At 36.0% G+C, this 11795-nt stretch overlaps 2 protein-coding genes across 3 annotated transcripts; both read left to right on the top strand.

Moving 5' to 3' along the window:
• The first annotated feature begins 582 nt into the window (after positions 1-582).
• On the top strand, positions 583-2007 carry LOC125370296. The gene is made up of 3 exons (XM_048375310.1): positions 583-712; positions 1103-1300; positions 1403-2007. Exons 1-3 carry the CDS (start codon positions 583-585, stop codon positions 2005-2007), a joined length of 933 nt encoding a protein of 310 aa, XP_048231267.1.
• Positions 2008-6561: 4554 nt separating this feature from the next.
• LOC8282989 (ent-kaurene synthase TSP4, chloroplastic) lies at positions 6562-11099 on the top strand. 2 transcript variants are annotated; one of them, XM_015723394.3, is made up of 14 exons: positions 6562-6716; positions 6946-6992; positions 7106-7394; positions 7969-8149; positions 8245-8447; positions 8561-8681; positions 8791-8888; positions 8986-9185; positions 9293-9402; positions 9512-9610; positions 9714-9929; positions 10023-10164; positions 10276-10518; positions 10664-11099. In XM_015723394.3, exons 1-14 carry the CDS (start codon positions 6644-6646, stop codon positions 10964-10966), a joined length of 2325 nt encoding a protein of 774 aa, XP_015578880.2. In that variant the 5' UTR covers positions 6562-6643; the 3' UTR covers positions 10967-11099. The 2 variants fall into 2 exon arrangements, with proteins under 2 accessions (XP_015578880.2, XP_048231737.1); XM_048375780.1 differs by having other exon boundaries at positions 8965-9185.
• Positions 11100-11795: the final 696 nt, after the last annotated feature.

Here is an 11795-nt window from a genome sequence, read left to right as displayed (position 1 = left end):
TCATGGATCGTCCTGCAGCTCCACTGCCAGATTTAAGAAAACAGACGTTCCAGATCCTCTGAAGACGCAAGTCATTGAGACTGTGCAACAGTACGTGCGGTCTATGTTAGATGAGGACAAACTTATCCGCCGCTAAGAGTAGGAGGAGGTGATATATGGTATCCAGACAGAGGTCTGGCATCTTATCCGAGAGGTCCTCACAGAGTTTCTGACACCTAGCACATCCTCTTCCACCCTAGCCCAGCAACAGCAACAGCAACAACAACAATATTAGCAAGATGACCAGGATCAGTAGGATGTCGACTCGTAGTTTAGTTTTTTTTTTAATTCTTTATATATATTTGTTAATGTACACTATAGTAAATTTTAACAGTAATATTTTTTATTATATTACATCTTTTATATATTGAAATTTTTTATTGATGTCAGTCAAATCTGATTTATTAGTTATTTTTAAGTAATATTTAAAATTTATTTACCAAAATATTAAAATTAAGAAAAAAACAAAAGATTGTGACAAATAAGGAAGTTGCGGTTTTTTGTGTTGCAGTTGCATGGGCAGTTTGGTTTGAATGTAACAAAATGGTGTTCGAACAGGTTCATTTGGATCATCACCATATTATTTCGCTAGCATCCAGAATATCCAATGAGTTTACTAATGCTGATTGGAAGAGTTGCGGGGGATCTGGTTCACAGAGGCCTTCTTCAAACGGTATGTTAAAAATTATTACCGACACCGAAAGGAAATCGAATGGTAATTGGGGCTTTAGGATGATAGTTCATGATGACTGTTAAGGAAAGTAAAGTCAACCATTACATCAAATCAGGATATTCCTATAATTAGGACAATCAACAGTTGTCAAATCTGTATTTATTTGTTTCTATTTGTATGGGACTCTAAATAGGAATTAACCGTTTATATGCTTTGTTTTAGGAGCTATTTTAGTCATTGTAGTGTATATATATACGTTCTCTTTTTGCTGTAAATAAGATAAGAAAAGCTTTTTCACTTATTCTTTTCATGGTATCAGAGTGGCCACGCTCCTGATCTCTTTTACATAAAACATGTTGCCCACCTTCCTTTAGCCAACATCTATGGCAGGGAAAGATAACACTCAAAGCTCAGCCAAGCCTGAAGCTAGCAAATTTGACAATCCAACTGATCCCTTCTACCTGCACCATTCAGACCAACCTGGTCTTGTACTCGTTACACAATTGTTGAATGAAGAAAATTACAGTACCTGGAGCCGTGCCATGCTCATGGCTCTTAGCATTAAAAATAAAGAAGGTTTTGTAAACGGTACCATCAAACAACCATTGGAGAGCTCTCTTGAAGAATACCAATAATGGAAACGTTGCAATAATCTTGTAAGAGCATGGATTTTTAACTCAATATCACCAGATATTGGAGCAAGCATAATATACATTAATAGTGCCCATGAGATTTGGGCCGATTTGGAAGAGCGTTATTCAAACACCAACAGCATTCATCTTTTCCATGTGGAAGAAGCCATTCATAATTGCAAACAGGACAATATGACCATTGGAGGTTATTACACTAAGCTTAAAGGCCTTTGGGATGAACGTGACGCTTTATGTAACATTCCAACCTGCACATGCGGCACTATGAAGGAAGTTTTACAATTCCAACAAAATCAAAAGACTATGAAATTTCTAATGGGACTTAATGAAGTCTACTCTGCTGTTCGAGGACAGATTCTTCTCATCGATCCACTACCTACAGTCAACAAAACTTATTCTTTAATCCTTCAAGATGAAAAGCAGCGAGGTATATCAAAAGGAGGCACACCTATGGTTGAAGCTTCAGCTTTTGCTGTGAAGAATAATTCCAGAAATTCGGAAAGAAATTCCAATGTCAAAAATCCTCATTTAAAATGCGGAACTTGCAACAAAATCGGTCACACCTCAGAGACATGTCGATCCCATCTCAAATGTGATTATTGCAGCTGGCAAGGTCACACCATTGATGTTTGTAGAAAGTTATAAAAGAACTCCACAGGTAATAAACATGATCAACGAGAACACAAGAATGTTCCCTCCAAAGCCAACCATGCAAACGCAGCCACACCTGTAGCCAGTAATCGATATACTCTCACTGCTGAAAGTACCAGAGTCTGATAACATTACTTAATGAAAATAAGTCAAATTTCATGGCCAATCATGTTGGTAGCACATCAGCCATGAGTGATGTTTCAGGTACAATCTTTTGTGCATCAGTTATTGACAAAGGAATGTGTTGGATACTTGACACAGGAGCCACATATCACATGGTATGCTCAACTTATATGTTAACCACCAATCATCGTGTGATCAATCGAACCGTGTCTCTACCAAATGGAGCCATCGCTGCTGTAACGCACATAGGCAGCATTCATTTTGTCAATTTTATTTTACATGATGTGCTATGTGTCCCCTCCTTTAAACTAAATCTAATTTCAATTAGCAAACTCCTTTATAAATCCAATTACGTTGCTGCATTCACTTATCATACTTGTTTGCTATAGGACCAACGATCGGGGAAGATGATTGGGATGGGAACTGAGCGAGGAGGACTTTACTACCTTGATACTTTACAAAGAACCAGCTGTAATGCAGCCATTGCACCTGTCCCTTCTTCTCCAAAACTTTGGCATCAACGTCTTGGTCACCTATCCAATAAGATTTTCCATTTACTCTCTCATTCAGTTATGAACATTCAATATTGTGATATTTCTGATTGTTTAATTTGCCCATTAGCTAAACAGACTCGTTGTTCATTTCCATTAAGCTCTATTCGCACTAAAGCATCTTTTGAATTAATACATGTTGATATTTGGGGAGGATATCATGTTCCTTCTATCACAAGGGCACAATATTTTCTTACGATTGTCGATGATTATACCCGTTGCACATGGACTTATTTGATGTCTCATAAATCAGATGCACAAACATATATTACTGCATTCATTAACCTTGTTGAAACACAATTTTCCTTGAAAATCAAAATTCTTCGCAGTGATAATGGACCTGAATTCACTTTGAAAAATCTATACTTGGACAAAGGTATCATTCATCAAACTAGTTGTGTTTCCACTCCTCAGCAAAATGGAGTAGCCGAAAGAAAACATCAGCATCTTCTCAATGTAGCCCGAGCATTATTATTCCAAGCTAATCTTCCTAAGAAATTTTGGGGGGATGCAATCTTGACAGCTACATACCTCATCAACCGCATACCCACACCTCTTCTTTAAGGGAAATCACCTTTTGAAGTACTTTTTCGTAAACAGCCTACATATGACCATCTACGTGTGTTTGGGTGCCTGTGCTTTGTCTCAACTCATCACCATCGTCCTACAAAGTTTGATGCTAGAGCCACACAATGTATTTTCTTGGGTTATCCATACAATCAAAAAGGGTACAGGGTTTATGATCTCTTACTTGAGGTAAAATTTTCACTTCACGTGATATCATTTTCTTTGAAGAAATTTTCCCTTTTCATCTTCCCATTTGCAAGTTCACCTCTTATTCCTCATCCTTCACCAATATATGATTATGATAGTCCCACTCTAGAAACATTCTCACCCGACAGCCCCTCTCAAGGAGATAATTCACTTGCCAACTCAGAAACCACTCTTCAAAACAACCCTTTAGCCACAACTTCTTCTCCATTAATTGATCAATCTACTTCATTGTTGCCTTCAGTTCCACAAACCACTCCACCACGATTAACTCGTACTACAAAACCACCCAAACACCTCAATGAGTATCAAGTTGGTATTTCTCTTCCTTCACGGAACATCTCGACGTCTAACTCGGCTTTGGTTACTGCAGCAGGTATCACCTATCCTTTATCTACTTTCCTTTCATATGATAGATTATCTTCCAAACACAAGGCTTTCACCACTTCTCTTTCAGTTGAAAAGGAACCATCCTCATTTGCAGAAGCAGTTTGTGATCCAAAATGGCGTCTTGCTATGCGAAGAACTTGATGCACTCAAAGAAAATGGTACATGGTCATTGCAATCATTGCCTCCGACAATCGGTAGATTGGGTGCAAATGGGTATATAAGATCAAATTCCGATCCCGATGGTACGGTGGGCAGCTATAAAGCCAGTTGGTCGCGAAAGGCTACAATCAAGTTGAAGGACTCAACTACCAAAAGACTTTCGCTCCTGTTGCAAAACTTGTTACAGTTCGCCTTCTTCTTGCCGTGGCTTCAACTCAAAAATGGCACCTTCACCAACTTGATGTTAACAACGCATTCTTACATGGAGATCTTGATGAAGATGTTTACATGTCCTTACCACCGGTTTTGGACGAAAGGGGGAGACACGAGTTTGCAAACTCCACAAGTCTTTATCTGACCTCAAACAAGCTTCACGGTAGTGGTTCATTAAACTTTCTAATGCCCTCAAGAAAGCCAACTTCAAACAATCCAAGGCTGACTATTCTTTGTTCATCCGATCCCAGCATGGTAAATTTACTTGTCTCCTTATTTACGTAGATGATGTTATCCTAACAGGAAACAATCTACAAGATATCGAAGACACCAAATCATTTTTAAAGAATCAGTTCAAACTGAAAGATCTAGGAGAATTAAAGTATTTCCTAGGTATAGAGGTTGCGCGATCCAACAAAGGTATTGCTCTTTCACAACGGAAGTATGCTCTCGAAATTCTTGAAGATGTAGGATATCTTGGTGCAAAACCAGCTTCTTCCTCTATGGAACAGAACCTATCACTTAGTAATTTTGAAGGAGAATATATTGATAATCCATCTTCATATCGGAGGCTTGTTGGTCGGTTGATTTATTTGACTATAACAAGACCAGACTTGGCATATGCAATCCATGTTTTAAGTCAATTTATGGACAAACCAAGAGTGCCACATTTAGAAGCAGCTTACCGTGTTTTACGGTATGTGAAACAAACACCTGGACAAGGAATATTTTTTCCTGTAGAAAATTTAATTCAGTTAAATGCTTTCTGTGATGCGGATTGGGCTAGATGTCGTGACACACGACGATCAGTTACTGGATATTGCATATTTCTTGGGAGCTCACTAGTTTCTTGGAAGACCAAAAAGCAAACGACTATATCACGGTCAAGTGCAGAAGCTAAATACCGATCCATGGCTGCAACTTGTTGTGAGATCACATGGCTGAAAGGTATTTTACAAGACTTGGGTATTAAGCATTCACAACCTGTCAATTTATTTTGTGATAGTCAAGCGGCACTACATATTGCTTCAAATCCAGTTTATCATGAACGTACAAAGCATATAGAAATAGATTGTCATCTTGTGCGAGAGAAAGTTCAAGAAAGGATGATCAAGATGACTCATGTGAACACATTAAGTCAGCCAGCAGACATTTTCACAAAACCTTTGAGTTCCTTGCGATTTCGACTCTCTTGAGCAAGTTAGGAATAATCAATATTCATTCCAAACTTGAGGGGGAGTGTTAAGGAAAGTAAAGTCAACCATTACATCAAATCAGGATATTCCTCTAATTAGGACAATCAACAGTTGTCAAATCTGTATTTATTTGTTTCTATTTGTATGGGACTCTAAATAGGAATTAACCGTTTATATGCTTTGTTTTAGAAGCTATTTTAGTCATTGTAGTGTATATATATACGTTCTCTTTTTGCTGTCAATAAGATAAGAAAAGTTTTTTCACTTATTCTTTTCACAGAGTCGATGTACGATTTGCGGCCAACTCAGATGTATACTTGCAGATGTAATCCCGAGGAGGCAAGGGGTATGGCTGTCTCTCGGGCTCTACAAGTATCTAAAGACAGAGGCTTTGATAGTATCGTGGCAGAGAGTGATTGCCTTTCACTGATTTCCAGATTACTATCTGAGGAGGGGCTTCTAAATGAGTTGGGTGCAATCCTAGATTCTATCAGAGAACAATCAAATGATTTTGGCCGTCCCATGTCAAGCGAGCTGGTGATGCTGCAGCTCATTCTCTTGCAGCTCATTTTTGTTTCCCTTGACGCAGAGTTCATTTTATTCAAAATAAAATAAAAGAGTTGTCTACTTTCATTTTCTTTTCCTTTAACCTTACGAAAATATTATATTTTGTTTTTCTCATGAATTCCTTTTATCTTCTCTCTGATCATTGAGTGTCAACACCCCCAAATTCAAACAAGTTGAGAAACCTTGCAAGGCAAATTATAGGAGAAAAGCATCTCACTCAAAGTAAGGATAAGGATCAGCCCCCAGCAGCCCTAAGTAAATAAATTGTTATATATAGGCGGCAAAATTTATGATTTTATTTCTTATTCTTTTATTCGAGAGCAGAGTTGAATCATCCATTCAAGGACAGAAACAGAGTTGAATTTGAATAAATAAATTGCATCAAATTGAGAGGCACATGTGATTCTAAAAAGAAAACAATTACATGGATTTATTAATAATTAATACAGCCTTCAGAGTTGAAAGATGCATATAACGTAGTCAAAGTTGTAATTGATTGATTTTTTTGGTTTTTTTTGGGTCAATCTCTTATTTTAGTTATAATATTCTTTAACTCTTGAAGACCTTATAAATATAGATTTATCATTAGACCAAAGGCCAACTGCATCAATAGTTAGCTCTCTCTTTCTTTCTCTCTCAATCACTCTGCTGCAAGTAGAGATGTTACTGACTTGCACAAATAGTCTCAAAATTTCCTCGCAGGCAAAAGAATGGGAGAGCAAAACTCTAACAGGTTTTTTTTTTTTACATATACTTTGTAGGTAATTATGACATTGAAAATTTTAAAAATAGAGTATTATCCAAGAATGAGAATTTTTTTTGAAAAAATCAAGAAAGAGTTTTATTTTCATCTTACAGAAAACCATAATACCATCATAGAGAATATATTTTCTTCTTTTTCTTCTTCTGATCTTCCTTTTCTTTATTCATATTGGCAAGTGTTTCTTGGTTGTGCTATGCAGGCATGTCACTTGAACAGCTCAACAAAAGAATCAGGATTCCTGCATCAGTAAGTGAACATTCCTTCTCAAAATATTGCTAATGATCAAATGATTCAAAAGGTACCTCATCATGTAACATTTTATTATAATAACTTCATACTTACAAGTTGTTATGTAGCAGGATATAGAAGGGACAATGACTTCAAGAGTAAAGGAAATGTTGAGCAAAGTTGAGTTGTCTGTATCCTCATATGATACAGCCTGGGTTGCGATGGTCCCTACCTTGGACTCTTCGAAGCAGCCTCTTTTCCCGAAAAGCTTAAAGTGGATTATGGAGAATCAACAGCCTGATGGATCATGGGGTCTCGATCTAAGTCATCCATTGTTAATTAAAGACTCCCTTTCTTCCACTTTGGCCTGTGTTCTTGCCCTTCAAAAATGGAATGTTGGCCAACAACTTGTACATAAAGGTTTACTTTTCTCCTTATCCATTTCTTTTTCCTTTTCTTTTCTTCTTTTATCATATTTTACTTTCTATTTTTAACGGTAATATAATTAGCATGTTAGCTTATTTAGATTAGAGGAAATGTAAAAAAAAAAAAGACTGCACGAGTCTAATAACATGGCGGGCCTTCATTGGAAAGAAGACTGCCTATCAGGTTGGCTTGGCGAGGCTGAGAATAAACATGAACTAAACTCACCCAGAATCTCAGTTTGGAAGCAAGGCATATATGTTTTTGGCTCTTTTTTTCAGCGAGAAAGATCTCTCTATATTTATGGTACTCTAAGAAATGACTCCACATAGATATTCATGGCTCTTGAAGGTTTTGAACTACTCAATATATTTATTACTACATAAATTTTTTAGCATGAACATAAACTGGTATCAGAGTAATCTCTCAAATTGTAAGATTATGAGTTCTAACTTGGGTCAGATCCAAATGAAAAACAAAATTCAGAAAAGCAAGGGATTTAACCTTTCTCAAGTTAGACAATTTAGACCAAGAAAATTAATAAGATCAAGTCTTCTTTTATTGCTGCTAGGTTTGGACTTTGTTCAGTCAAACATTTGGGCTGCAACCGATGAGCATCAACGTTCTCCAATTGGCTTTGATATGATATTTCCGAGCATGATTGAATATGGCAGAGACATGGGCTTGAATCTTTCTTTGAACCAATCATTGGTGGAGGCGATGCTTCTCAAGCGAGACTTAGAAACTAAAAGGTTATTTTATTAGTTCTCTGCATTGTTTTGTACATTTTTATATTTGTATTCTTCTCCCTCTTAAATGTCTTGCTAAATCTGAGTGCTAAGTGCAGTTTGAAGGATAAACCAAGTAATCTAGCATATGTGGCAGAAGGACTGAATACATTAAATGATTGGAAGGAGGTAATGAAATTTCAAAGAAGTAATGGATCACTCTTCAACTCACCATCTTCAACTGCTGCTGCTTTGATCCACCTGCATGATGGAAAATGCTTTGAATACTTGAACTCACTAACAAAAAAATTCGGAAATGCAGGTGATGCATACTTCTTCAATAACATTTTCTCTTAAATATATCTTTGTTAGTTTAGCTTCATATAAATGTAGCAATGCGTTGTATTGATAATGGTCTTCTTCTTTTCTCCACAGTTCCTACAATTTATCCTTTTGATATCTATGCCCGTCTCTTTGTAATCGACAGCTTGGAAAAACTAGGAATCGACAGATATGTCAGAGAAGATAAAGAAAAAATGCTAGATGATATCTACAGGTAGGTAATTAAGTTCCTGGATCCATTGTTAGTGAACATTAGTGTGCACAAATGTTGTCTATGTACTTGAAGTAAAAGAAAATATCCCATAATTATTTGGTGGGCACAGATGCTGGATGCAGGGAAGTGAAGAAATATTTTCAGACCCTACATGTTGTGCCATGGCATTTCGCATTCTACGCACCAACGGATATGCGATTTCTTCAGGTAAATTTTTGCAAAACAAATAAAAATAAATAAACTGAATAAAATTAGAAAGAATTGCTTAACTTAAATTAACCAGAGAATTCAAATGGAGATGCAGATGCACTAGCAAATTTTGATGAAAAAGAGAGTCTGTTCTATGAAAAAGATGCAAAATCGACACTGGAGTTGTTCAAGGCTTCGCAGACAACAATTTTTCAGGATGAGCCTGTTCTTGATAAAATTAATGCTTGGACAAGCACTTACCTTGAAAAGGAGTTAAGGGATGGGACAATTCCAGACAAAAGTTTACATGCAGAGGTAAGAATATCAGAGCTTAGTCACTTGTTGCTTGTTTGATTACAATTAGTGCCACTAGTTCAGTTTCTTTCCGAAAGAAAACTAAACCCAATTCTTGATGAATTCAGGTGGATTATGCCCTAAAACACATACAAGCCAATTTGGTGCGACTTGAACACAGGAGCTACATCGAGAATTACAATGTAGACAATGTCTCACTTCTTAAAGCATCTTACAGGTAAAAATTCATGTTTGAAATTATTAGATCATGGTGTTCCTGGTCATTCATTTTGGATGGCAAAAAACTTTATTTAAATTCATTCTTCTTCTTTTTCTATTTTGGGTAGGTTTTGCAATGTTGACAACAGAGATCTCTTGACATTTTCATTCCAAGATTATAATATGTGCCAATCAATGCATCGTAAAGAACTGGACTATCTTGAGGGGTACCCTAATTACTTCATTCTGGCTCTATTTTGCACTTAGATAAGCACAACATGTTAAAGAATGATTTTTACTAAAGTCATGTCTGAAAATATATATATGCAGATGGATCAAGAAATGTGGCATTGATCAATTAGAGTATGCAAGGCAGACGATTAAATATGCTGCTTTTTCCATTGCATCTAGTATTTTCCAACCTAAATTCTCCGATGGACGCATCTCATGGGCTCAAAATTCTGTTTTGACAACAATTGTTGATGATTTCTTTGACTATGGTGGTTCTATGGAAGAACTAGTGAACCTAATTGAATTGGTCCAAAGGTATATATATGGTTCAATCATTCAATACAGCTTAATTCTATTGGTATTATGATCAAGTCAAAATAAATTGACGTGGAACTGAATGGACCACAGGTGGGATGACCATACAACAATTGGGTACAAGTCTAAAGAAGTAGAGATACTTTTTAATGCGGTCTACAGTACAACAAATGATCTTGCAGATAAGGCTCGGATACTACAAGGAAGATGTGTCAAGAAGCACATGATTGACTCTGTAATTAAGAGCCTAAACCAAGCTAGTTCTACTTAATTTGTTTTATTTAGGGTCAAATGATCAACAACATTGGGTGATGAAATTTGCTAACTAATCGTTTGTGTGGCGCAGTGGATCTTCTTGCTCAAGGCTATGTTAAAGGAGGCAGAATGGGCAAGAAACAAGATAGTGCCAACAATGGATGATTTTATACCAAATGGGTATATATCATTTGCCTTAGGGCCTATCATTCTTACATCACTTTATCTTGTTGAGCCATTGTCTGAAGAGGCTGTGAACAGTGAAGAATATGAAAAGCTCTATATGGTTATAAGCATTCTTGGCCGACTTATCAACGACCGCGTAGCCACTCAGGTAGAACTGCCCACTTAATCATGCCTTTCCTTTTTTTACTTTTTTAGTTAATTGAGGTACATTAATTAGCAATGAAAATGATCTGGTTTTGCTTATTTACAATGCTCATATATATATTTGGAATTATGTGGATGTTAATTTTCAGAGTGATGGTGCACAAGGAAAACTTAATATTGTGACCCTAGAAGTAATTAATGGTAAGGGTGCTATAACTGAAGAGGAGGTTCAAGAAAAAGTAGCAAGAACCATTGACAGTAACAGAAGAGAGTTGCTAAGAATGGTGTCGCAAACCGAAGGCAGCATAGTTCCAAAAGCTTGCAAGGATTTCTTTTGGACAATGAGTAATGTTTTGCACCTTTTCTACATGGGTGATGATGGCTATTCATCTCCAACAAAGATGATGAGTGCTGTGAATGCAGTTATCAATGAACCAATTGTTCTTCCTTAGAAATTTTCCAATCTACTCTTCTGCGAATTGATTAGGATGCGCTGATTGATCAATTGATCTCCTCACTTTATTGTGAGAGATTCTAATTAATTGTTTTTGGAAAATAAATGTAATCATATATTAAATTGATCAATTGTTTGTATATAATATTTTGAATTTAAATCTATCTGAATAATAGATATAATTCACCGTGTCAAACCTGGACAATAATTAAAATTTAAATAAATTATACATTAATAAATCTTGATTATTCAATATGATCTCATTCTTGAAAAAATTATGCAATTTTACCTGAGAAGAGTTAGTGATTGGGTAATCCCGACAAGAGTTTACAGACAAAGGTGGTTTCAGTTAATATTAATCAATGGTCCAGCTTTATAAGAAGTTGACCTTTACAGTATTATTTTTTCCCTGACAAGGTTGACCTCTACATTTTCTGAACAGCCAAAGTTGAATTCCTAGTTTAGAAACGGTCAATATAAGCAGTCCTAATTAATTAATTTAATTTACAAGCGAATCAATTTCTTGCTTCTTTCTTGTTTTAATTTCTTTTGTTACAAAGCACTTTTATACTTCCCCTGCTCATTATTTGCTTGCATTATTATGATGATGCTTCTCTTCTGCAGGGGCCATTACTATTTTATTATTTATTTTAGAGCACCTAATATTTATAAAAAATCATTTAAAAATCTGCCGCTGGTTGCAACTTGCAAAGATGCCATTATTATTTTATCATTTATTTTATTAAAAAAACCCATAAAAAATATCTGTGTAAATATCTAACTCGTCAAATTCATTAAAGAGATCATAAATAAATTAAATTTTAGTA

The sequence above is a fragment of the Ricinus communis genome, chromosome 6 (genome assembly GCF_019578655.1).
Source record: "Ricinus communis isolate WT05 ecotype wild-type chromosome 6, ASM1957865v1, whole genome shotgun sequence".
In the NCBI taxonomy this organism is placed as follows: Eukaryota; Viridiplantae; Streptophyta; class Magnoliopsida; order Malpighiales; family Euphorbiaceae; genus Ricinus; species Ricinus communis.
Note: the sequence above shows the minus strand (reverse complement) of the source record. Positions and strands in the feature narration are given on the sequence as shown.

What these genes read in the sequence shown, in the direction of transcription:
- LOC125370296 (XM_048375310.1), top strand. Translation starts at nt 583, where the DNA reads ATGGTGTTCGAACAGGTTCATTTGGATCATCACCATATTATTTCGCTA. An exon ending in ACAGAGGCCTTCTTCAAACG is followed by an intron (nt 713 to 1,102) that starts GTATGTTAAAAA and finishes CATCTATGGCAG; the next exon opens with GGAAAGATAACACTCAAAGC. An exon ending in TAAAGAAGGTTTTGTAAACG is followed by an intron (nt 1,301 to 1,402) that starts GTACCATCAAAC and finishes CAATATCACCAG; the next exon opens with ATATTGGAGCAAGCATAATA.
- LOC8282989 (XM_048375780.1), top strand. Translation starts at nt 6,644, where the DNA reads ATGTTACTGACTTGCACAAATAGTCTCAAAATTTCCTCGCAGGCAAAA. An exon ending in GGAGAGCAAAACTCTAACAG is followed by an intron (nt 6,717 to 6,945) that starts GTTTTTTTTTTT and finishes TGTGCTATGCAG; the next exon opens with GCATGTCACTTGAACAGCTC. An exon ending in CTAATTGAATTGGTCCAAAG is followed by an intron (nt 9,930 to 10,022) that starts GTATATATATGG and finishes AATGGACCACAG; the next exon opens with GTGGGATGACCATACAACAA.